Raw genomic sequence first — 27,688 nt, 5'->3', positions numbered from 1 at the left:
AAGTTCAAAGACAAACTTTACTGTTCTGGGAATGAGGAGAAAGAGGGGATATTACTGAGAACTTAGGCAACTGTGGTGATATATCATTATGGTGATATTTTATTTGTACTGAAATGTGATTTTAATTTTATGTTAATAAATAAAGTTGCCCTGGGGTCAGAGCTATTAGAGCCATAGCAAGAGCGTGGTGGTTAGATTTCTGTGTTCAGGGATACAGCCAGTATTGGAGACATACGCCTTTAAGACCTGGAGGGCGGTACTTACAGGCAGTGATGAGGCAGTCATGTGGTTGGGTTTACAACCAATGAGAAGGCAGAACAGAAAGACTATTTAAACACAGACAAACAGGAAGTAGCTCTCTCTCGGGGAAGTTAGGAGCACTGCAGGAGGTAAGATTTTATCTCTGAGCTCTTTACATTGGCTCTGTGTTTCTTATTTTAATAAGATGATTGGTTACATCTACATATCATCATTGTCAGCAAACTTAGTTTGTCAACTAAGATATCTTAGAGGGAGAAATTAGTTAAAAGAAAATATTTTTTACCACATTAAAAAAAGGGGAAACATTTTTACAATGGAGGGAATTTGGTCTCTGTTTGATAACACATTAGGCAATCTGAAAATGGAACAATTATATGAGAGGATAAGTAATGTTGATGGGATTTAAATAATATCAATTATGAATATTATTTGTTTGGTCATTTTTGGTTTAGCTTTAAAAAGTTTGGTTAATTTGAGTGCCAAGATAAAAGTTTTAGAAAAACTTGTTAAAACAAATCATAGAGATATTCAGACCCAAACAGAAGAATTTCTGAGATAGGTGAACCTATCTCAGTGTTGAATTATATGGTTACAGAGATACAGCCTGTTTTCAAACAACCAATTTTAATCTACCCAGTAAGCTTACAGAGCTGCCAAATGCTCAAGGCTGTGTACAAGCTAACTGGACTCCAGTGGAAATGTTAGATATGAAGATACTTAAAGAAGCTATAGTCTCATATGGTATGCACTCTCCAATTTAAAGCAGATGTTAAACTTATGGTCAACTTATAATAGAATTATCCACCAGGAATGGAAAGATTTGGTTACAGCAATCCTAGAGGCTAGTCCACAGTTACAGTGGAGAACATGGTAGAAAGAGGAGGCTAAAACTATAGAACAATGATGTAGGGCTAGAGATATGAAAATTTCCCAAGATCAACTTCTTGGAGAAGGCAATTATGCTGATATACAAAGACAATATTTATGTGATAACCAAACCATAATTCTATGCCACATCGCAGCTGTGAATGTGTGGGACAGAATTGCAGAAGCAAAGAAGAAAATTGAGTCATTTACAAAAGTTATACAGAGCCCAAACAACTTTCACAGATTTCTTATGAAGGCTGTCTTCAGCAGTAAATAGAATGATACCAAATTCAGAAGCTAGACAGATAATAATTGAATCTCTGGCTTTGGAAAATGCCAATGTAGCATGTAAAGGGGTAATTAGGCCATTAAAGAAAAGACCAACACCCTTGGAAGAATGGATCAGAGATACAATTAATATTGAATATCATGACCATGGATACTTGGATATAAGAGGAGATTTCCAGAGGTCTGAAGAAAAAAAATGTCCGATGCTTTAATTGTGGTAAACAAGGTAACCTAAAAAGGGACCATAACTAGGGCATTCCTAGAAACAATGTTTCTTCAAAGAACAATGGCAACAGAATGCCCCTCCCTTCTGGATTATAGAGAAGGTGTGGTAAAGGCAAACATTGGACTAACAAATGTAGATCAACAAGGGACAAACAAGGTAATCCTTTGCCTTTGCAGTCATGAAACTCCCTGTGGGGCCTCTCACAGGCCCCCATGGCAAATTCAGTTTAGTTGTTTCCTCCAATTGTAGAAAAAAAAAAACCCTTCCCAGAGCAACTAAATAATCAAATGCCTATTATAATAAAAACCATGCTGCTCAGGATGATAGAACAGCTATCGCAAAGAGAACAAAAAATTCAAGAGAAACCATAAAGTGAATTTTTTGGCAAACATCTATAAATGAACAAAGACCAAAATTAAAAATAGAAATAAACGACATTCTCATTGAAGTTCTTGTCAACACAGGTGCAGAAGTAACAATAATTGCACGAGAATCTTGGCATCCAAATTGGCCTCTTCAGGAGATAAATTTTTAGCTGTTAGGGATTGGAACATTATCTGAAGTGAAACAGAACACAGATGGATAGGGCCAGAAGGACAGAGAGGGAAATTAAAGTCATATGTGATTAATGTAGCTATGAATTTATGGGGCCATAATATATTACAACAATGGAATACCCAGATTAACATTCCTTCAACCTCAGAAACAAATCATAAACTAACATATGTTTCTGAGAAAAAAATATTAGAAGGCATTATTATAAAGAACAGTCACCGGCCATCCAGATTGCACAACAACAAGGCACAACAACTGATAATCTTCCAAAGACACCTTTAAAATGGTTAACAGGCAAGCCTGTATGGGTTCAGCAATGCCTTTTAAACAACAGAGAAACTGCAGGCCTTGGAACAGCTGGTACAAGAGCAGTTAAATTCTCAGCATATTGATGAATCAACCAGCCCTTGGAATTCTCTTGTATTTGTTATGAAAAAGAAATCTGGTATGTGGAGAATGGTAACAGACTTAAGAGCAATTAACAAAATAATTCAGCCAATGGGCTCTCTACAGACTGGAATTCCTTTGCCTACTCTGTTACCTAAAGGATGGCCTCTTATAGTTATTGATTTAAAAGACTGTTTCTTCTCAATACCCTTATCAGAGAAAGACTTGCCTTCATGGTACCCACTTATAATCTCAGCTGGTTAAGAGATGTCAATGGAGGGTTCTCCTTCAGGGAATGTTAAATGGCCCAACCCTATGCCAATATTTTGTATGACAACCACTGGAAGTAATATGTAAACAGTTTCCTAAATCTATAATTTATCACTATATGCACAATATTTTACTAGCTGATTCAAATGCAGACACCTTAGAAAGAATGTTTAAAGCAGAAAATTTTGCCTTGTTGGGGATTACAAATTGCTCCTGAAAAGATACAAAGAGGAGATTTTATTAATTCTTTATTATATATAATAGGTCTACAAAAATTAGACCCCAAAATGTGCAAATTAGAAGAGATCAATTACAAACACTTAATGACTTTCAAAGATTATTTGGAGACATTTCCAGTCTATGGACTGCTGTTGGGGTAAAAAAATAATAAACTGAGTAATTTGTTCAAAACCTTAGAGGGTGACAAGGACTTAAATAGTTCAATAGAATTATCAGCTGAACCTGAGAGAGAATTGGCTTTGGTGGAAAAGAAAATACAGGATGCACATGTGCTGTGGATATCGCTCTATATAAATAAAACACTGATGGCCAGTGACCAGACAGGAAGTATAGGTGGGACAAGGAGAGAGGAGAACTGGGGAAACAGGAAGGAGGGAGAGACACTGCAGCCACTGCCAGGACAAGCAGCATGTAAAGATGCTGGTAAGCCACCAGCCACGTGACAAGGTATAGATTTATAGAAATGGGTTAATTTAAGATATAAGAACAGTTAGAAAGAAGCCTGCCACAGCCATACAGTTTATAAGTAATATAAGCGTCTGAGTGATTATTTTATATGTGGATTGTGGAACTGTGGGACTTGGTGGAACCTGGAGAGAAGCCCTCCAGCAACAATGTGGATCCAAAGCTTGATTGCATTTGGTTATTTTACACTATAAGCATTTTCCTAAAGGAATTTTAACGCAGAGGAAAGATATTATATTTCTGATGAGGTCTTTACAAAACTAATCAAAAAGCAAATGTCTGATCCTAACACAGGTAAAGGCAGAATCACCCTAATAACACATACTACACACTGTTCTTTTCTGAAGCTGTCTCAAGGGGCTGTGAACAGATAACAAAGTTGGCTTGCTTTTTTCCCAGTATCCTCAAACAGACCACCTTTCTAAAGACAGTTCTCCAACATTAGGGAACCATATTGTGATATAAAACATGAAGACACTGTGGCATTTCAGACCGTTCAGTTCATACCTAAGGGCACAATCTGGAGTCCTTCAGTGAAATAACCATTTATTCAAGGGCGTATAAAAACTGGGAGAGTGAGTCTCCTGGGACACAGAGGCATTTTAGGTGGAGAATGACAGTGACCAGCAGCCTCCTGTCCCCAGGTGCCCACCTGTACCATGTGACAGCAGTGTGCTGAGAGCCTCATCAGTGTCAGCCTCCTCCTTGGGTTTCCTCAGGAATCTAAATGCCTCTTCTGCACTCACTGGGAGCTGTTCCAGCAGGAGTTTCCCTGAAGGTAAATCCATGTTCTTAGGTAGAAGCTTCTACCCCTTCATTTCTCTCCCGGAGTCTGTCACTGGTACTTTAACTAGCACAATAAACAGCGTGGAACTGGAATGCAGGGCTTTCGGGTCAATGGCTGGATCTCTTCCCTGTAATATCACACACTAAAAAAGCTCTCCCTGACCTCTGTAATGCGACCCTGTGGGAGAGCGAAGACTCCCGCCCTGTCAGATCCCCTGTGAACAGTGAGGTCACACCCCAGCTGCACCTTCATCTGGAAACTGCCTCACCCGGCCTTAATATGAGGGGATGTGCCTAGGCTTATTGCCATGTTTCATTGATATCCTTGGGAGGCCTGCCTTTCCCGAAGGGAAACAGAGGAAGTGTGGATCTAGGGGAGAGGGGAGGTGAGGGAAGGGGTTAGAGGAAAGGAGGGAGGAGAAACTGCAGTCTGTATGTAATATATGAGAGAAGAATAAAAAAGATTTTTCTATTATATAAAAAAAGATTTTTCTATAACCTGACAACAAGTCAAGGAAATTATAAGTAAAAGTCTTGCTTGTTCCTTTTACAACCAAACGCCATTACCAGCAGGATGTAACCCAAAAGGTACTCAGAGGAATGAAATCTGGCAGATGGATGTGTTTCATTTTGCAGAATTTGGAAAACTGGAATATGTACATCATACCATTGATAATTATTCAGGATTTCAGGGGACAACTACTCTGAGTTGTGAAAAGGCTGATTTGGTAATCATGCATTTGCTAGAAGTTATGGCTATCATGGGTATACCTATACAAATTAAAACTGACAATGATCCAGCATATGTCTCTGGTAAAATGAAACAGTTTTTTGCTTATTACAATATAAAGCATATTACAGGTATATCACATAATCCTACAGGCCAAGCAGTCATGGAAAGATCAACTCAAACTCTAAAGGATATGCTAAATAAACAGAAAGGGATAACAAAAAACCCCAGAAATAGATTACATAATGCTCTGTTAACTTTGAATTTTCTCAATGCTAATGAGAAAGAAACAACAGCTGTGGAAGAGACATTGTATAACAGAAAATACTACAGAATTAAATCAGCCTATATACTTTAAGGATGTGCTGACCTCAGAATGGGAACCAGGATATGTGTTACGTTGGGGACAAGGTTTTGCTTTTGTTCTACAGCAGAACAAAAGTTATGGATACCATCAAATTTGACAAAGGTCAATTTGAATAAGAGACCTCTTAATTAGAAGAGGTGACAAATCATCAACCAGTTTAAACTATTCGTTCAGTTTAAACTAACTTATTCCACTAACAAATGCTTTTCACTTAATCAGATATAACTTACCAAAAGGGAACTTCCCCAGAGTTAGGCTTGGGGAAAGGTTTTTGTTTTTGTCTTTCAGGAGAATGAAGGCTAAGGAATCTGAAGAAAACTGGACAAACAAGACATCTGAAGAAAAAGGACAAATTATCCAGAAAGAAAATGTCTCAAGAAAAAGAGTAAATTGACCTATTGGTACATCACATATAAAATTTCAAAAGTCATCCTAAATGTTTGTTTCTGCTGTCCTCTACAGACACTTAACACAAATGATCTTTATGTAGTCCTAGTTCAATTAAAAACTAAAGATGCCTTTGGAGTTGGAGAATGGCTTTCTCTTTCTTTGTACCTAAACATGCTTGCTAAAAGAAAATGGGCTGGGCGGTGGTGGCACACGCCTTTAATCCCAGTACTCAGGAGGCTGAGCCAGGTGGATCTCTGTGAGTTTGAGGCCAGCCTGGTGTACAAAGTGAGATCCAGGACAGGCACCAAAACTACACAGAGAAACCCTGTCTTGAAAAAATTTTAAAAATTTTAAAAAAAGAAAATGAAAAATCTCTATCATTTCAGAAGAGCCATCTGATATGGGACAGAAGAAAACCAAAATTAATCTATTGCCACTAATCTTGTAATTCTTTGGTTCTATTTAGATTCTTTAAAACATTTTTCAAGGCATTAATTTTATATCAAAATTTATAAGATTTACATGTATATGTTTTTAAACTTTTGTCATAATATTAATGGTCATATAGAGTACTAACATTCCAGAAAAAAAGCTTCATCTAGCTGCTTCTACATGTTTTTGTGTTTGAGTCTCTATCAGTTTTCTGCAGGTAATTATGACCATGCCTAATAGCAAATCTGAAGTCTCCAAAAAGATGATGGGGCTCCACAACGATGATTCCATCAGGACAACGATAAACACCACCCAAAGATTGGCTTTGTACTACAAACTGCTCAGGACAATTTTGAGATGGCTAACTAAGATGATCCTGCCTCACAGACTACCCAAGCAAGGACTTGAGATAAGCCCTGCACTTTTGCATTACGTAGAGACTGGACAACAAATGGTACAGCTACCTCTCCCAGGATTTGACAATTAACCCAAAAAATTTTGTTTTCAGGATCCCCTAAAGATGCTTTTGCCCCCAGACAGCAGGAAGTAATTTTAAGAACATGACACCCACATTCCCAAGAGGTAGGGTGGGTGGGTTTTGGATAATAGTCATTGTTTAAGATGATTGGTTACAAGCTGTTCATTATTAATGGTCAGGAAAATCATTAAACAAAGGAAATTATATTCAGGGTTCTTATTTGAAAAAAAAGAGGATATAGATAAGAGATTATTGAATCTTACTCTGAAAAAAAGATGTAGAAAATATAAAATAAAGGGTAGATTATTGAATCTAATCTAAAAAGAAAAAAAGAGAGAATATGGATATGAAAAGATAAAATGGTAGAATATTGAATTTTCTTTTAAAAGGCAACTACTAGTTTTAAATATTTTACATTGGATTGGATTTTTATATATTGTATACCAATTTTTATGTTGATACAAATTTGAGATTAACTTTATTAGAAAATACTGTAAATATAATTCTAATCTTGTTCAAGGTATTGTACCTATACAGTTCATTTAACAATATAGTGCAATTTGCTAGTTCTTAAAAGTTATTATTATCAACTAATTAGGATATAAAGAAATGTAAGTTAGTAATTAGTCATTATAATCAAACTTGTAGTCATATTAGGTATGTTTCTAAGATCAAGCAGAGATATATTTTATATAGACAGGTCATCTTCAAACACTTCAGAGATCTGCAGACTATGGCATTTAAGATGTTTTAATAACATAGATTCCTTTTTTATGACTATGAGACATGTCTGCTCCTGGCAGCACCAATCTACTTCAGAGAAGATGATGGGCATCAAAGAAACTCCATATGGAGTTTACTTTCATTGTGGCAAAAGTTAGCCACTGGACAAGAAAGTGCTCTCAAACTGACTACTGATAATATGCTGTCCAAAATGGACACAAAAGAAAGGACTGCCAAACCTTGCCAAGACAAGGTAGGGAGGCTCTTTAGAAAATCCTGCTTCACAGATGAATGTGTCAGATATGCTAAGCCTGTAGGTTGAAGAATGGATGCCCCAACGTTGCAGAGAAACCTCCAGTGGCTGTCCAGGCAGCTTGCTGTTTCTGTCATTTCTCACATTTTTTTGGGAAGTTGCTTGTTTGCAATTCTTGTTTTACTAGGTTATTATTTCCTTCTTGGGTCTCTGAGTGAGTAAGATTAGATAGTTATAGTTTTCCTTGGTAACAATTTCAGAAAAGAAGCTCACTAAACAGGTGTAAAGTGTATAAGTTTGAAAGACAACAAAAGATAGTTTTTGGTTGGTAATACAAGTTAGGATAAAAAGAGAATTAAGTACATTTTGGACTCACCAAAATAGGATAGATAATGGAATATTTTTGCTGAATTTGCCAAATGCAAATGGAGTAGACATTGTTGATGTATTTATTGCTTGTATATATTGTATATAGTTATTGTACTTATTGTATATAGTTTTTCTGATATTAGTTATAACTTTTATTTTAGACAAAAAAAGGGGAAATGTGGTGATACTTTATTTGTGCATCCCAATAAAACTTATTTGAAGATCAGAGGGAAAAGCCAGCCACTATAGTAAACACAGAGGTCATGCAATGGTAGCATACACCTTTAATCCTAGCATTTGGGAGGCAGATAGCTATCCGGATCTCTGTGAGTTCAAGGCCACACTGGGAACAGAGCCAGGTGTGGTGGCACATGCCTTTAATTGCAGTACTAACCATGGAGATCTGGAGGTCTGTACAGACAGAGAGGAAGTGATGTAGCTGAGTGGAGAGAGGAAGTAAGAGGGCAGGGACAGGAAGGCATATAGGCATGAGTACAGGAAATAGGTCTCTCTCTCTTTTTGGCTGAGGATTTCTGGTGGTAAGAACATGGCTGGCTTCTTTCTGCTTCCCTGATCTCTCAGTTTTTACCCCAATATCTAGCTCCAGGTTTTTTTTATTAATAAGACTGCAGCACACTTCATGTGAATGAATACTGCAACTACCATGTGAAAAAGCAAGCAACTAGACATACAGACTAACCTGGTTGTGTCATCCTTTTTAGTTTTATCTAGCTGATGTCTCATTGGATCTCCTGTGTTAATCTACTCTGAGACCTGCAGTGAGCTTGGCTTTGTGCCCTTTGCTCTCAGGCTTGACTTACCACAGTGAAAGAAGATAGACATCTATAGATAAAAAAGGCTGTTCTAGGTGACATTCTGTGTGAGGGAGGCTCCCATGAAGCTTCCTCACCCCAGAGGCCTATGAATTCACTTAGGATAAATTATTTCCGGTGGGAACTCAGATATCAGGAGTTAGCTCAGTGGTCTACCCTGCTGACTGACTGGTGATGGATTTCTAAGAGGCAACTTTGAAAGCTTTTGGTCTAGAGGATAAAACCCAATTTGAGATCAAACTACATTCAAGATTTCTGCAGGCTGTAGTGGATGCTGTCTGGATGGGTGATGTCAAGTGTTACACTACTAGAAGCATTTTGTTTTTTGGGGGGATGAAATGGATTAATGTGATCAGTTTAAACAAATCATAGACTGAAATAAAACTTTAATGCTGTTTAATATGTAAAAAAATGAAAATCTACACAGAATTCTAAAATATTTAATTTCAAACACCAGACGAAGAAGAGCCAGGGGATCCAGTTATCCAGTGATGTAGAACCACATGCTGTTTTATCGTGACATGATTCTTTTCTTTGAATCATGGGAACCTCTGTCCTTTTAGTTTACTACAGTTAGGCACATGTCTAATATTGCATTCCTAGTTAATTATGTTTTGATTTATAATATACTCATTTGCATATCAAGCATGTTAGTTCCTTTCATCTCAAGTGTAACTACTCTAGAAGTCCTTTACCATCACCCCCATTATTATTATTATTATTGTTGTTTATTTTATGAGGATTCTCATTTTGTATAAAAGCTTGTTAATATCTGTTGTTATAGTCACAGTCTAATTTGTTTTCACGTAAACCTTTAAAGATCAGGTAGAATAATGCAGCTGGGGCTGAGGGCGTGAAGGAGTTGGGGGACCTGTACAAAGCTGGGGTTCTGCTCTCTGGACACTGCAGCACTGTGGACATGGGCTTGCAGATGCATCTTTGCTCTCAAATGAAATATACTGCTTTTCAAATTAGAATTACCTTTAATCTTGTTTTCTCCTTAGAGACATGAGGCAGTCCTTCTTCCTCGGGGCAAACATTTTCGTATTTTCCAAGCACATCACAAATTTTCACCTTTAAATCTTTTTTAATGAGTTCCTTAAGATGCAGGTACTGCAATTCACTGTACTCATGCTCCATTTCCTTCACTGTCTTGGTAGCAGGGTATTCTGAATATAAGGACTTACTGTCATATTTCTTCCTTAGTTCTTGTTCTGTAGATATTTCCTGAAGATGAGAAGGTAGAATATTTTTGAAATGACTCTGTCCTTATATATTACAGTGTAGGGACAAAGAAAACGGAGCAACTAATTAATATTTATTAGTTAAATATTTTCATAAATCCTCTTCTATTTACACTATCACTAGCTATTGATAAGAAGTGAAACCAATTTATTCTTATCTAAAGTAGGAGAAAAACATGACCCAACATAGTTAACTTAGTATTGGTTACAGTGTTGATTACAATAACCACACTTTACTTGTTAAATCTTCACACAAATGATTACATGACTTTTAACATCACAACAGATGACTTTTGTAAGAGATATTACTGTACACTACCTAGAAAGGTTAAGCCCCAACAGTACATTTGAGGCCTTTTTCTGTTTTTCAGTAAATAGCTAGTAGGCAAGCCTAAGTTACCAAGAACACAAATCACTGAACACCATCAAAAAGAAAGACAAACTGCTAAATTTTACTTTACATTGTATAGTGTGTAGTTTATAGTTATATGGTATAATGTATATTGTACATTAACAAATCATAAACAAATCATAGGGAAGAGAAACAAATATAATAATGTTGAAGGGACATTAGCTGGCAGGCACAACAAAGTTTAAATTGTACTTCAGATTATACCCTGTGAGAGTACCCTGCATACATGCAGACTGTCTGCACTGAGTCATGCTTTAACATGGTCCATATGATATAATGAACAAGGTGTTCGATGATCTTTACCAGCTTTGCTCAGTACATTAAAATAAATAAAATGCTATTACATGGATCCTAACATCATTAAATGAATCTGTTCTCTGCAGAAAGAGACACATGTGAAAGACAGAACTTGGTGACTGGTTGGGACTTTGAAGGAGGGCTGGAGTCCAGGTCTCCTCTACTTCAGTGTTTCGATATGATTCACAGGTGCTATTTACTAGAATGGAGACAACAGCAGACAGAGGAGTAGTCAGCCAAGACCCAGGGAATGGAGAAGGATATTTTCAGTTTGTAATATGAAATTTAGGCACACAGAGGCCTTGGGAGACAGAACTGCATGGGCAGCCAAGGAGGACATGACCTGTGAAAAAGCTTATGTATTCAAGAAGATAAACATCCATAAATATAATTTAGACTTAAAAATGCAAGCTTATACATAATTCTGAAATACTTAAATAAGAGTATCAAAGGTAGAAAATCCAGGGGATCCAGTTGTCCAGTGATATAGGGCTTTCCATTAGAATCACATGCTGTTTTTAAAGTCCCATGATTCCTATCTTTGAATTATTGAGACCATAGCCCTTTGATGTACTAGACTTAGGCACATGTCTAAGATTGAATTTCCAGGTCATTACATTTGGCTTATGATGTTATTTGCAGAGAAAGCATATTAGTTCTTTTCATTCAACTGAAAACCCTGTGAGGTCTTTATCATTTTTCTATATTATTATTATATAAGTAGTCATATTTTAAAGTCATATTTGTTATATTTGTTGTAATCTAAATTTTTCACATAAGCTCAAGATGGGTGGGAAGTGTCCTGGGACTGGAGAAGTGTAGGGCATGTGCAAGGCTGAGGTCCTCTTGTTGAGATGCTCTCTATAGCCCACAGACAAGGGCACACAGATGCCTCTCCCCCTCCAACTAAGTACATTGCTTTTAAAATTAGAAGTAATTACCATTAGTTGTTTTCTTCCTTTAAGGATATGAGGTAGTTCTTTCTTCATACATGTATCACATTTATATTTTTCAAGTATTTCAAAAAGTGCTTCTTTTAAATCTTCTTTGATGAGTTCATTTAGAGGCATACAGCAGGAATCACTCTGCCCATCAGTGGCTTCCTCTTCAGTTTGCACCAAGGGCTTTTCTGAATGTGAAGGGGCACTGTCATGGTCACCTTCATGTTTTTTCTTTTTTATTTGTTCCAGAGATGTTCTCTGCAGGAGGAGAGATGGAAGGTTCATTTGCTTGGTTTCCTAGAAGTTTTGAAATTTTTTTTTATTTTTAGGTGCTTGTTTTCAAAATTACTTTATCTTCACAAGTCATAAGTTACAGACCCTAATAAAGTAAAAAAAATGCTTAACACTTAACAGTTAAACTTCTTCATATATGTTTAGTCTGTCTCAAATCACTAGGCTCTCATTAAGAACTGAAAACAAATTATGTTTTCCTAGAATTAACTAAAAATCATGAACCCGTGATTTTTGTGTCGTTGTTTGGAATAAACTAATGGTGTGTCACATATTCAAAACCATGAATTACATGAGATTTTTTTTTGAATTTTTTTATTTAGATGAGATTTAACATTTAAAAACAATTCTCACACCTAAATATTTGACCTCACCTACGTGTTTCCTCAGAGAACTTGTAATATTGCTCCCTAGGAATGTTTATTAAACAATGATTCTCTTCCTCAAATTAATGATTATTATATTTCAAACTGATGACTATCTTAACTACACATATAAATGGAAGAAAATGATTTTTAAAGTATCATATAGGATTTTACTTCATGTAAATAACTAGCTTAAATATTTTTTAAATTTTAACATGTTTACAGGATTTTTTTCTTTCTCTCTTTTTTGTTTTTTGTTTTTGACCTGCAGACACTCAGACCCAAATAAACACACAGACACTTATATTATTTAAACAATTGGGCCTAATGGCTCAGGCTTCTTGCTATCTAGTTTTTATATATTTTTTTGAGACAGAGTTTCTCTGTGTAGCTTTGTGCCTCTCCTGGAACTCACTCTGTAGCCCAGACTGGGCTTGAACTCACAGAGATCCACCTGGCTCTGCCTCCCGAGTGCTGGGATTAAAGGCATGCACCACCAATTCCCGGCTAAGGATTTTTTTCTCATAAATAACCTCTCAAGGGGGAAGATCATACATAAAAAATCATGTATGTATTAATTGACTTCAGCTCACAGACAGTAGAAGAGCTATTTGGTGTATCAAATAGCTAGAGACACATGATTATATGGATTTGGCTGCTTCTCAGAAAGAGGAGAAGCAGTTGATAATAAAGCTTTGGGGACAACAATTAATTAATAAAGCCATATACACCTGTTACACAGGGAGACATAGCTAAATTAACTAACAATAGAAATAGAAACTGTAAGAAAGATCAAATGTGTTCTGCAAAAATAGTTCAGTATTGGTACAAAGCATTTTTAAAAGGCCAGGGAGGAGAGACAAACAAGTAGAACTCTCTGTCTAAAGGGCAGCAAGCAGCAGGCACAGCCAACGGGATTCATTTCAAACTACATGCTGTGACCATGCCGTGCATGTACATGGACTATCCAGGCTACACCTCATTCTAATGCAGCCTGCTGTCCTCTTGTTACAGTGAAATAAGCAATAGAGTGAAATTCTAATTTCAAAGGTTCCATTCTGGAAGGCGAGGTTCTCTTTCTAAGCATTGGGGTTGATTCAGGAACCTGTTCTGTCTGTCAGCAGAGAAAGGTTAAAATCACAGACCTTAGTTACCAGTTGGTACTCTGAGGGATGACTGGATCCCAGAACTTCCCAACTTTGATGTTTCTGTGCTATTGACTGGATTGGAGAAAACAACAAAGGACAGAGCAGAATGACAGCAGGAAAGTTTCAGAGAATGGTAAGAAGTGATGTTGCCTGAAATTAAGACACCCAGGGGTTAATACACACAGCTCTATCAATTCATTAGAAGAGGAGGCAGCCTAACTTGGGAAAAGCAAACGACTTAAGAAGATAAACTTCTGGGTGGTGGTGGCACACACCTTTAATCCCAGCACTTAGGAGGCAGAGGCAGGTGGATCTCTGTGAGTTTGAGGCCAGCCTAGGCTACAGAGTGAGTTCCAGGAAAGGTTCAAAGTGACACAGAGAAACCCTGTCTGGAAAAACCAAATTTAAAGAAAGAAGATAAACATTTGTAAAGGATAATAAACCTATAATTATATATGCAAATATGCACAAAAGTCTGAAACAAGAGAGAAAAATAGCTTAGAATGCTGTGGGATGGTCTGTATGTCTAATGTGTTGCTCTGATTGGTCAATAAATAAAACACTGATTGGCAGGAAGTATAGGCGGTAGTAACAGAGAGGAGAATTGAGAGAACAGGAAGGCAGAGGGAGACACTGCCATTAGCCACCATGACAAGCAACATGTGAAGATGCTGGTAAGCCATGAGCCACGTGGCAAGGTATAGATTTATAGAAATGAATTAATTTAAGATGTAAGAACTAGATAGCTAGAAGCCTGAGGCATTAGGCCAAACAGTTTAAATAATATAAGTGTCTGTGTGTTTATTTTATAAGTGGCCTGTCGTACTGCTGGGGCTTGGCAGGACTGGGAGAGAAAACTCTGCAGCTGCATTAGAACTTTCTAATGCAGCTCTATAGTCTATCTATTCCTGTTAACATACAGTGTGGTTTTATTTCAGTCATGTGATTTATTTCTTTGAAATATGTAAACCAGTGTCTTTTCTTGACTTCAGCATGCATTTACTATGTAATTTCTAACTCTACTTTTGTTTATACACTTACCGCATGCGTATCTGTTATTTTCCTGTCAACCATAACTACTCTCTGGTTTGTGGTTATTCTCTATTTTATGTACTATTACAAGAATTGTGCTCATTTGTGTTAACAGCATGTTCACTTCCTGATCTATTTTCATAGTTGAGTCACATGAACATCAGAAGATTACTAGCCACTGGATTCTTGGGACCAAGAACATGAGGGGCCAGGATATGATCAAGGTTGGGCACCTGACAGGGAACTATCTGCAGTACTGCTCACTCAGGCAAACAGGTGCATCTTTCACAGCCCGTCATTCAAACACAGTCCTTTCCAGTGAGAGAGACCTACCTGGAAGTCTGCAGTTCCCTTAGAAGCACCAGGTAGTGGCTCTTCTTTAGGACAAATGATAATTTTGGAACTTTTAACCTGTTGCCGAACCATCTCTTTTAAGTCCCTTCTAAAGAGTTCCTTCAGCTGCAGGTACTGCAGATTCCAGTGCTCCTGCTGTGTCTCCTTGATCTGCTCTTGCAGCAGGGCCATCTTCTCCATAAATATTTGTCTTAATTCCTTCTTGAGTAGTCCCCTAATTTCCTCTAGATCCTTTCTGAGGAGTTTCCTCATCCTTGCATGCCCTGTAGCCAATTGCTCCTTCATTAATTCCTTTATATCATTTCTGAGGAGTTCATTCAGTTGTGTGTGGTGCCAATCAGCTTGCTCCTTCACGTCCTCTTTCCTCCTGACCAAAGGAAGTCTTGAATGAACATGTGCATCTTTTCCATCACGTTTCTTCTTTCCTTCAGTCATTTTCTGTTGATGAGAAGAAGGATATTAGTTTGCTTGACTTTAGTCTCACGTTTGTTGTTGTTGTTTGGGGATGCTTGTTTTCAAAATGGCTTTGTCCTTACAGATTGTAGGGAGCAGATGGGGAAAGCAGGAAGCACATTTTAACAGTTCAGTTTCTTCATAAGTTTGGCTGCTCAAATCACTAGGCTATCATCAGCAGAAAAAACCATGAACCAACAAACTTGCTCAGTGTTAACTGAAATAAATATACCTTATTATATGTTAAATTTGCCAAAAATAGGGACTTGCATGATTTTTAACATTGCAAAACAATTCCTGAACAATGGGCTTTGTATTGTTAATCTTCGATGTCTAGTAGGGTCATTGTTGTCCTGTTATAAATAACTCCATTTTAACTGTTTTTATTTATGCATATGTATATGTATGTAAGGGTGTGTGTGTGTGTGTGTGTGTGTGTGTGTGTGTGTGTGTGTGTGTGTCCTTTATCTGTTCTTTCTTCAGGGATACCTGGTTAAGTGTTGATTTTATCTCTCAGTACAGGCAGTAAAGACAATTAGAAACTGGGGTAGAACTGATTCTATAAACTTGACGTAAGTGTGAATGGTAATGAGACTACAAATTTCAGTTCTAGAGAATAAATTCTTTTTAAGTTATCCTAACATGCTGGTTATTATGGATGCATTGTTCATAATGTCAATCACTTAGTCAGGAGGCTTAAGCTTATCATACATATATCATTAGCGGACATTATATGAGTGAGAGAGCGCAAATTTTTCAGAATAAAATTTACCTCAATTGTAAAGACAGTTTAAGATAAGGTTTCACAGTAAATTACTAGATTTTAAGAGTTTATATTTATTTTAATTTGTTTATGTACACGTGTACCTGACTGTCTCCATGTGTGTGCTGAAGCTCTTGGAGGCCTGAATCAGGTATCAGATTCTGTGGAACTGGAATTACAGGTGGTTGTATGTTACTATGTAGGTGCTGGGAACTAAATTCAGGTCTTCTTGAAGGAATAGTAAGGGCTTTAAATTCTGAGCTATCTCTTCAGTCCTTTTAAAAATTAGGTTTATAATTTTATGCCTTGTAAAGTATTTCTAGAAAAATGTTAGGCAAAATATTAGAAATAAAGATACAATGCTTTATGAAGGAAAATTCAGATATTATTGATATGGATTGCATATAGAATGATAAATTGACCAGGTTATGTGCACATTTCAGGCATGAGAGGAATATAATGTGTTTGACAATAATGTACCAAACTACAATCACTGTATATGTTTCATGGAAATATGATTATAGTATAAATGAAGTACAGGAATTTTTTAGGGTTGGATTCAAACCCATTGTTCGATGCTAGGAAAGGATTCCAACATGAGCAACATCCACACCCTGTAAACAAAAGTTCTTACAACTACCAGTGTCTAATACCTAGTATACAATCCCATATTCAAGAATTAACGTGTAATTTAAACTTCCTTAATATGAATTAATGTAAACCATCTGGAAAATACTAAAAATTTTATCACAGTGGATGACAGAGTGTTAAGTTTAGTTACTTATAGAGGGAGTAGATGACATTTGCTGTGAGATTGTGCCTCCTAGAAAAGTCAAAGTAACTACACCCATCAAGTCTTATCAACATGGCTGCCTAAACATGACCTGAACAAAAATGATATCAATAGACAGCTAACATAGAAGGGCAAAAGCTCACAGGGCCACACCTCTATATAAAGAACTATAGTTGTGGGCAATGCTAAGGAGTGGAGAGATGGTCTTCTCCAGGGAAGCACCTCCCTCAATGAATTATCTAATACCAGTGTGAAATTAATATTTCAGAAAATATTAATTGAAGAAAAAAGCACAAATTAGATTTTTAGCAAACCAATGCATTTGTGTGGCTCATATAAAAGGGAAACCTTCTGCATAGACATTCATCAATGACATGGCTCAAAGCATACTGATTCAATTCCTTATAGATAATTGAAAATCCAGATTGTTGAAGAAACCTCTGGAATTGTGATGTCTAATTTAGTTTGTGTAAGTAACTACATGTATCTTCTCTGGGCCACATATCTCTTTTGGTGATTTGATTTTGAAATAGTGTGTGCAAAGCAAATATATGCATGTGAAATATTTTCTTCTTTTAATATCCAGTTTTCTCAAAACAGCTGTCAGATGAGGCTGAGGTGATGGCCCAATGGATGTCTCTTTCTGCTGCTGTCATTAAAAAGCCTGACCAAAAGCAACATGCAAAGAAAGGAATTATTTGGCTTCTATACCCTGGGTCACAATCTATTGAAGGAAGTCAAGACAGAAACTCAAAGTAGGAACTTAAGAAGAAGCCATGGACCCCTTAGCTGCTTACTGGTTTGCTCCTCATGGCTTTCTCAGCATGTTTTCAGATGTGACCCAAGACTGTCTGCCCAAGGGTATCACTGTCCATCCTAAACTGGGTCCTTGCACATCAATCATTAAGCAAGAAAATGCCCCACACACTTGCCTACATGCAATCTGTTGGAGAGACTTTCCCAACTGAAGCTCCTCTTCAATGTCATGATGCTATTTACTTGATAGAGAAAACAATTAATAGAGCAGAATGATGGGAAGGCAAGAATCAGGAAATGGTAAAAAGCCAATGTCTTCAGCTTGTTACTCAAAATCTGAATCACCCAGAAAACTTAGAAAGCACAACTGAGTATCAATGCACACATAGTGAAAGGTGCATGTGGATTTAAAAAGTAAATATTTGTAAAATACAATAAACTTATACCTTCAAGATAAAAACTTATACAAATTCTGGATTATTTAATGTAAAAGCAAGGGAGAAACAAGCTTGAGTAGTCAACTATTTGCTGTGGGATGTCATGTATGTTGTGAATAAATAAAATGCTGATTGGCCAGTAGCCAGGAAGGAAGTATAGGATAGGCGGGACAAACAGAGAGGAGAGGCTGGGAAGTGGAAGTCTGGGAGAGACGCCAGCCTGCCATCCAGGTATCAGCATGTAAAGGCAGCAGGTAAAGCCACGGAACACATGGCAACATATAGATGAACAAAAATGGGCTGAGTATAAGAGTAAGAACTAGACAATGGTAGGCCTGAGCTAATGGTCGAGCAGTTTAAATAATATAAGCATCTGCGTGTTTATTTTATAAGTGGGCTATGGGACCACCAGGGATTGGCGGGACCCAGAGAGAAAAACTCTAGCTGCAACTATTCAAGTAGATAAGTCAACAGTGGGGAAACTATGGTGCTATTTTCATTTCAGTCACATGATCCTGGAAACCTGGACACCTTTGATTCACTAGACTTTGCCATGTGTCCACTGGATAACCCCCAGTTCCTTATATACGCTTCATTCTGGTACCACTTGCAGAGCCGCCATGCTGGTCCTTTCATGTCAACTGTAACGACTCCTGGGCCTTTATTTTTACTATTATTTACTTTCACCATAATTGTATGAATTTTCCTTATGGTGTTAAAAACATGTTTGCTTCTTAGTTTGTTATCTTAGAGTCTAGTTTATTTTTGCTTAAACCTTAGATGATGACTGGCCAGTGTATTCCTGGGACTGGGAGCATGGGGGAAATGCAAGTTATTTTCATGATTTAGGTTTTGCTGTTGTTTGGAAAATATCTACCCTACTTCAGAGATGGGCAATCCAGATGCATCTTTTCCTACATGCTCAAATATATGCAATTTTCAGATCAGAGGGAACAGAATTACCTTTAAGTATGCTTTCTCTTTGGGCTTACAGGGAATTGGCACTCTGTTAGAACAGATGTTACTTTCAGACTTTTCATACATTTTACGCATTTTCTTCTTGAAATCTTTCCTGAGAAGTTCGTTAAGACATGCATATTGGTGTGCACTCATCTGGGCCCATATCTCCTCCTCACTCCTTTTTGCAGAGAAATGTTCTGATTGTGTGGATGTGTATTCTTGTTTTGAGGACATTTTCTGCTGAGGAGAAGATGGAAGATTAATTTGATTTGTTTCAGTCTCAGTGTTCTTTATTTGGGGTGCTTGTGTTTTAAAATGACTGTAACTTTACAAGACAAAGATTATGGAGACAGTGAAAGCAGAAAATAATTGGTAATTAACAGTTAAATTTATCCATAGCTATGCGTAGCTACCCAAAAATCACTAGGCTATCGTTAAGAGCTGAAATAATTTGCATTAGGTAAGAGCCTACGACTTCTACATTTGGTGTTTCAGTGCTATTTACCAGGCACTACTTACTATACAGGAGAAAAATGATAACAGAGCAGAATATTAGCCAGACAAGTATCAGGAAACAGTAAAGGGCAATGTCTTCAGGTTGTTCCACAAAGTCTGAGGCACCCAGAGTACTTGTAAGGCATAACTGAATTGCTACATGGGAGAATGATAGCTTTAATTGCAAAATGCATAAGTTCTCCAGAAGATATATTTGCAAGATACACTGAACATAACTAAAAATGTGTGTGTGTGTATGTGTGTGTGTGTAGTGTAGTGTAGTGTAGTGTACTGTAGTGTAGTGTAGTGTAGTGTAGTGTAGTGTAGTGTAGTGTACTGTAGTGTAGTGTAGTGTAGGCATACAGCCTACACTTGTACAGCTACCTGATTTTTGACTAAGAGGCCAACAACACACCTTGTTGTAAAGACAGTATCTTCAACAAATGGTGCTGGTCAAACCAGGAAGCTACATGTAGAAGAATAAAACTTGATTCTTATTACTTACCTTGAACAAAACTCAAATCCATATATATCAAGGACCTTAATATAAGAACTGGTACCCTGAATTTGGTAGAAAAAAAGAGTAGGGAATATACTTGAATTTATAGGCACTAGAATGGATTTTCTGAACAGATCCTGATAGTACAAGCATTAAAACAAACAATTGAGAAATGGGAACACATGAAACTGAAAAGTTTCTGCATAGAAAAGGACAACATAATTGGAGAAAAAAGGCAGCCTACAGAATGTGAAAAAATATTTACCAGCTATCTGTCTAACTTCTGTCTAGAATATGAAAAGAACTAACTAACTAACTAACTAACTAACTAACTAACTAACAAGTAAATACATAAACATCAGGGAAGGAAAGCAACCCAATTTTAAAAAATGAGGCATGGGACTAAACAAATAGTTTCCAAAAGATGGAAACTAAATGGCTGATAAAATTTTTTAAATGTTCAATGTTCTTAGCCATCAGAAAAATACAAATTAAAACTACTTGGACATTTCATCTCCCCCGAGTCAGAGTGGCTAAGGTTCTTAAAAGGACAACAAATGTTGGCATGGATGTGGGGAAAGAGAAACAGGTTTTCACAGCTGATGGGAGTGCAAACTGTGTAGCCAACTGTGGAAATCAGCGTAGATGTTCCTTGTAAACCTACCAATAAATTGATCACATAGTCCTTCTATATTAGTACTTGAGCATCTATCCAAGAACTCTTCTATATCCTTCTGCAGTGATACTTGCTCATCCATGTTCATTGCTGTCTTATTCCAAATTTCCAGAAAAATGGAAACCACCTAGATGTTCATTAACTTATCAGTAAAGAATAAAATGTGGTGTGTTTACATAATAGAATTTTATTCAGTTGATAAGAAAATTCAGTCATAAAAGCCACACACAAAAGGATGAAGCTGGAAACTGTCATTCCAAGTGAGGTAGCCTAGACCCAGGAAGACAGTATTGCAAGTTTTCTCTTATTTGTAGATTATAAGCTTTGGATATATGGATGTGCATGTTTCATTTGGAATACCCATAGAGGACAGCATTAAACTGACTCCTAATGACTTACCAATCTCTTTCATTAAGCCCATAGATTAGTGCCTCTACTAACCCTCATCAGAGAAGCTTCTTTTTGCAGTAGATGATGATTAACAGAGACCCACAACAGGTCTCTGCAAAATTCTCAGCCCTAAATGAAAACCTATCTTATACCCTCTCCTAAGGCTCAGGCATCATTGTAGAAGAGGGGGGGAAAAGACAGTAAGAGCCAGAAGTGGTGGATAACTACAGGGAAGTGGTATTTTCTGGACAAAACAGGATAGTTGCATGTATGAATGCCACAGCAGTTGCAGTAGCATGTGCAAGCCGTGAAGAAGGGAGGTGAACCTGAAGTCCCACCCATTCTGAGGAGGTATTGGCGATAATTGCTGCTAGGGGAAGGAGAGGGGGTTTTCTTTAAGGTCTGTGTAGCCCCTGTTGGTGGACCATGCTCCAGTAGGTAGCAACACAAATCCGACTCAATGGAACTTAGAGAAAAACCTGAGGACAAAGGGAAGGGGGATGTAATCTGTGAGGAGCTGTGGGATGAGTGTGATCAAAATGCATCATACGAAATTCTCAATGAACTAAAAAAAGAAAAGGAAACCTAAACAAATTTCTGAAACTTTTAAAGTAGATAGAGAAAAAAAATGAGAATTCAACTGTTCTCATACATATAACTTTAACTACAGAAATATGATGTCTTTTTATTTCAATTCAATAAAATTATATCTTTGAAGTGCATAAATGACTACACTTTGGGTTTACTATATTTAGGTATATGTCTAATATCAAATTTCCAATTACTTATGCTTTGATTTACATACATCAAATATCATTTCAACTGTAATGACCCTAGTTCCTTCACTACTATTATGTGGTTATTGTCGTTTGTTTTTGTATTAGTGCTAGAATTCTTCTTTGTGTTTAAACCACGGCAGGTTTAAGATTTGTTGTTTTCATAGCTTTAGTTATTTGCATGTAAGGCTGGGAAGATGACTAAAAAAAGTATTCCTGTGACTAAGAGAACAAGAAGATGCAAGGGCATGTCCAAGGCTGGGTTCTTTTGTCTGCAGTACCACAGAGAGACCCTCCACAACACCTTCCCCCTCATCATGAAACAAGCACGTTTAAAATTAGTGGGAACTACTTACCATTGAGTGTGTTCTTCCTCCAGAGATACTAGGTAGTTGTTCTTCATCAGATGTATCAGATTCAGAGTTTTCAATACCTTCTTTCATCTTCTCCTTTAATCTTTCCCTGAGGTACTGGTTAAGAAATGAATACTGTGTTGCAACTAGCCGCACCCATTTTTCTTCATTTGAGTCCTCAGAGGGAGGCTGAAGACGGACACTTTTATATTCACTGTCACATTTAGTTTTTTCTTGGTCTTGAGTTACTTTCTGCATATAGGAAAGATGGAATATACATTTGCTCATATTTTTTGTTTTGAGATGTATGACTTCAAACAACACTTTTTCTCTTAGTAGTCATCAGATATTGACACAGAAAAAAATAGACACTACTAATCATTTAATAATTGTATGTCCTTATAAATGCTTAGCTACTCACAATTACTGGCCTATCATTAAGAAGTGAAAATAGTCACATCCACCCACACAGCTGCCATCTCAGCACCCAAAGACCTACTCTGGACCTCAGTCTCTGACTTTATTTGGTTAATCTACCTCTTCCTCTGCCATAGGCACACCCACAACTGCCATCTCAGCACCCAAAGACCTACTCTGGACCCTCAGACTCTGACTTTAGCTGGTGAGTACTTCCCTTACTCCCAACTCCCACCTCTACCATATCCACACTCATAGGCATAGCTCCAGACCATGGCTCACATTAGCTTTGCCTGATGAAGGTCCAGTCAAGCAGTTCATGCACCAGCTTTGTCTGGCCTAACTCTGGCCACACAGCTCTGGCATTGGCCTTATCTAAGGCAGACTAAAAATCTGACGTCAGACACACAACCAAAGAAGAGAGTCTATCTGGCCATAGATTAATGGAATAGAAGCAAATAAAACCATAGAAAGAAGCAATGAATCTAAGAGCTGGTTCTTTAAGAAGAGAAATCAACAGACCTTTGCCCAACAAACTGAAAGAAGGAAAGAGGTGAACAGGGAGTCATTACAACAGACACCAAGAAATTCAGAACATAATAAAGGAATACTTTCACAGCCTTTGTTCTGAGAATAGAGGGGTGGTGCAGAAGTTAAGAGCACCTGTTGCTATTCCAGAAGTTCTGGAGTTCAACTCCCAGCACCTGCATGGTGGCTCACAGCAGTCCATGACTCCAGTCCCAGGGGCTTTAGTGCCCTCTTCTGGCCTCCATGGGTACTGTAAGGACATAGTGCACAGACATACAGGCAAAAGACCCATACACATAAAAATACTAAGAAATGAGGTTGTCAAAATTATTTTAAAAACCTGTCCTCTATAAAAATGGAAATCCTAAAAGAAATGCACCAATTTTCAGGTTCATCCAAACCACCAAAAATATTAATCCAAAATGAGATCAACAACCTAAACAGACCCATAACAAATGAGAATATTAAAAGAAGTAATACAAATCCTTCTGATTAAAAAAAAAAGTCCAGGCCCAGATGGATTCACATCAGAATCCCACCACACTTTCAAAGATTTATGATCAATCCTTAAATTATTAAAAAAACAAAAACCAGAAACAGAAGAAACTTTTCCAAACTCCTTTTGTGAAGCCAGTAGTATTCAAATACTAAAATCCAGGAAAATATGCACAAAAAAAACTTCAGAAATGTAATAAAATAATACAAATACAATAAATAATAATCTTAGAAAAGGAGTAGCATTTTCATATAGCACTAACAAGCATGCTGAAAAGATATCATGGGAACATTTCCATTCAAAATAGCTTCAAAAACATACCTAGGAATAAACCTAACCAAGGATGTCAAAGAGGCCTTGTTAATGAAAATGTTAAGACACCAAAGAAAAAATTTGAAGATGATACTAGAAGTTGCAAATATCTCTCATGATTATGGATTGGAAAAATTCAATATTTTGAGAAATGGCTTTTTTTTTAAACCAGAAGCAGTCTAGAGAGTCAATGCAATTCCAGTTGAAATTCCAATGTAATTCTTCACAGAAATGGAGGAGAGAATTTTAATATTCAAACAGAAGCACACAAGAACCTATATAGCCAAAATCATTGCAAGTAAAAAGACCAGTCTGGGGGTATCACCATATATGATTTCAAGTTATGCTGCAGAGCCATAGTAATAAAAACAGCATGATACTGTCACAGAAGCAAACTCAGAGAACAGAATAGAGAACCTGGATATAAGGCATGCAACTAAAGCCACATGCTATTCAACCAAGACACCAAAAATACACATTGGTATAAAAGTGCCCCAAAGGTTAAGGGCATACATAAGCAGCCAGTTTTGGATTGCATCTGAGTCCTGTTCCGTAGGTGGGATTTCATTTCTGGTACTATAATCCATGGCTTGGTGAAGTCATAGGCTGTAGGGAGCCAGTTAATAATGTTGTCTTGATAAATGGACATGTTCTCAAACTGCTTTCTAAATATTTGTGTTTATTTACATAAAATTAGTATTACATAGTACTCTTCAAATCAATGGGGATTGCTGTGTAGTGTGTTTGTCCTTCGGAGGCACTAGGTAGTGGCTCTTCTACAAGGACATTAACTTTGGTTTTTCCAGGAAGCCTACAATCTTTCTTTTTTGATGGGGCTGTCATCCTGTGTATACTTTTGTCCCATCAACATACCCTCACTCCTGTCCTCAGGAGGAAGTCCTGGAGGTACAGATTCTCTATCAAGTATTTTTAGTTCTGGATCTGTACATATATTCTGCATGTGAGAAGGTGTATGATTAGTTTTCTTGATTTCATTGCCAAACTTTCTGTAGTTTTTGTTTAAGAGTACTTGTATTCAAAATGACTTAATCTGACCCACCCTCCGAGACTGCAACTGTTCCCTGAGACAGAACCTGCCAGCACCTGACTGGACTAAGAGACAGGTCAGACTACCACCATCTACCACACAGTAAGACTACAGCTACTCCGTGAGACAGAGCCTGCTAGCACCAGTTGGACTAAGAGCTGATCCCTGAGACAAAAATTCCATCAGCATCAACTAGACCAAGAGCTCCCACTGGATCAAGAGTATCAATCAGACCAAGGGAGGTTCCCTCAGACATAGACACCACTTGCACCAAGTGGAGAAAGAGATGGGTAAATGTCAGTGCAAAAATACAGTCAACAACATAAAAACCAATATGGCTCCACCAGAACCTACATCAGCAAGACCTGAACATACCAACACAGAAGAAACAGAAGATATCTATCATAAAATGACTTTAAGAAGATATTAGAGATCTTAAAGGAGGAAATGAAAAATTCCCTTAAAGAAATTGAGGAAAAGTCAAACAAAAAATGGGAAGAAATCAGTAAATCCCTTGAAAGCCAAGAGAAAGCAATTAAACAAGTGAGGGAAACAGTTCAAGATTTCAAAACTGAAATGGAGTTAATAAAGAAGACACAAACTGAGGTAATGCTGGAAGTAGAAAAACCTTGGTAAAAGAACAAGAGCTACAGGTGCAAGTATAACCAACAGAATGCAAGAGATGGAAGAGCGGATCTCGGGCGAAAAAGATACATTAGAATAAATAGATACAACAGTTAAAGAAAACACTAAAACCAACAAAGTCATGACCCAAAATTTCCAGGAAATTTGGGACACCATGAAAAGACCAAACCTAAGAATAATAGGAGTAGAAGGAGAGGAATACCAACTCAAAGGCACAGAAAATATATTCAACAAAATCATAGAAGGAAACTTTCCCAACCTAAAGAAGGAAATGCCTATAAAGATACAAGAAGGTTACAGAACACCAAATAGACTGGATCCAAAAAGAAAGTCCCCTCACCACATTATAATCAAATCACTAAACATACAGAATAAAGAAAAATATTAAGAGCTGCAAAGGAAAAAGGCTAAGTAACATATAAAGGAAGACCCATAAGAATAACACCTGACTTCTCAATGGAGACTCTAAAAGCCAGAAGGTCCTGGACAAATGTTATGCAGATACTAAGAGATCATGGCTGCCAACCCAGACTATTATACCCAGCAAAACTCTCAATCAACATAGATGGAGTAAACAAAATATTCCATGATAAAAACAGATTTAAAAATATCTCTCCACAAATACAGTTCTACAGAAAGCACTCAAAGGAAAAATCCAACCTAAAGAAGATAGATACACCCATGAAAACACAGGCAATAGATAGTCCCACACCAACAAATACCAAAGAAGGAAAATATAAAACACTAACACCAAAAAATAACAGGAATTAACAATAACTGGTCAGTAATATCCATCAATATCAATGGTCTCAATTCACCTATAAAAAGACACAGCCTGACAGAATGGATACAAAAACAAGATCCACCCATTTGCTGCATAAAAGAAACACACCTCGGGCTGGAGAGATGGCTCACAGGTTTAGAGCACTGCCTGCTCTTCCAGAGGTCCCAAGTTCAATTCCCAGCAACCACATGGTGGCTCACTACCATCTGTAATGAGATCTGGCACCCTCCTCTGTATACATAATAAATAAATAAATCTTTAAAAAAAAAAAAAAAAGAAACACACCTCAACTTCAAAGACAGATACCATCTCAGAATAAAAGGCTGGGAAAAGACATTCCAATCAAATGGATTTAAGAATCAAGCTGGTGTAGCTATCCTAATATCTAGTAAAATAGACTTCAAACAAAAATCAATCAAAAGAGATTGGGAAGGACATTACATATTTATCACATGGAAAATCCAACAAGATGAAGTCTCAATTCTGAATATTTATGCCCCAAATACAACATACGAAAATCTGTCAATGTAATACACCATATAAACAAACTGAAAGAAAAAAACCACATAATCATCTCACTACATGCTGAAAAAGCCTTTGACAAAATCCAACATCCCTTCATGATAAAGGTCTTGGAGAGATCAGGAATACAAGGAACATACCTAAACATAATAAAGGCAATTTACAGCAAGCCAACAGCTAACATCAAATTAAATGGGGAGAAACTCAAAGCAATTCCACTAAAATCAGGAACAAGACAAGGCTGTCCACTCTCCCCATACTTATTCAATATAGTACTTGAAATTCTAGCTAGAGCAATAAGACAACAAAAGTAGATCAAAGGGATACAAACTGAAAAGGAATAAGTCAAACTTTCATTATTTGCAGATGATAATATAGTATATATAAGTGACCCCAAAAATTCTACCATGGAACTCCTACAGCTGATAAACTCCTTCAGTAAAGTGGCAGGATACAAGATTAACTGAAAAAAATCAGTAGCCCTCATATATACAAATGAAAAAGGGACTGAGAAAGAAATCAGAGAAACATCGCCCTTTACAATAGCCAAAAATAATATAATATAGAAAGAAATTGAAGAT

At 37.1% G+C, this 27,688-nt stretch overlaps 1 protein-coding gene across 10 annotated transcripts in view; it reads right to left on the bottom strand.

Moving 5' to 3' along the window:
* Window positions 1-27,688, bottom strand: part of LOC102902981 (uncharacterized) — a 119,191-nt gene that overhangs the window by 16,238 nt on the left and 75,265 nt on the right. For 4 of the 10 annotated variants that reach the window (XM_076553168.1, XM_076553170.1, XM_076553172.1 and 1 more), the window contains 5 exons: window positions 22,359-22,607; window positions 19,170-19,406; window positions 14,984-15,442; window positions 11,815-12,111; window positions 9,902-10,147 (listed from right to left, as the gene is read on the bottom strand). In XM_076553168.1, coding sequence (XP_076409283.1) covers window positions 9,902-10,147; window positions 11,815-12,111; window positions 14,984-15,442; window positions 19,170-19,406; window positions 22,359-22,607 — 1,488 coding nt within the window. The remainder of the gene's footprint in view (window positions 1-9,901; window positions 10,148-11,814; window positions 12,112-14,983; window positions 15,443-19,169; window positions 19,407-22,358; window positions 22,608-27,688) is intronic. The other 6 variants (XM_042262919.2, XM_076553173.1, XM_076553169.1 and 3 more) reach the window with 5 other exon arrangements.

This window comes from Peromyscus maniculatus, chromosome 17, assembly GCF_049852395.1.
Source record: "Peromyscus maniculatus bairdii isolate BWxNUB_F1_BW_parent chromosome 17, HU_Pman_BW_mat_3.1, whole genome shotgun sequence".
Taxonomy (NCBI): domain Eukaryota; kingdom Metazoa; phylum Chordata; class Mammalia; order Rodentia; family Cricetidae; genus Peromyscus; species Peromyscus maniculatus.
The sequence above is the reverse complement of the archived record's forward strand: the minus strand, read 5'-3'. Positions and strand labels throughout refer to the sequence as shown.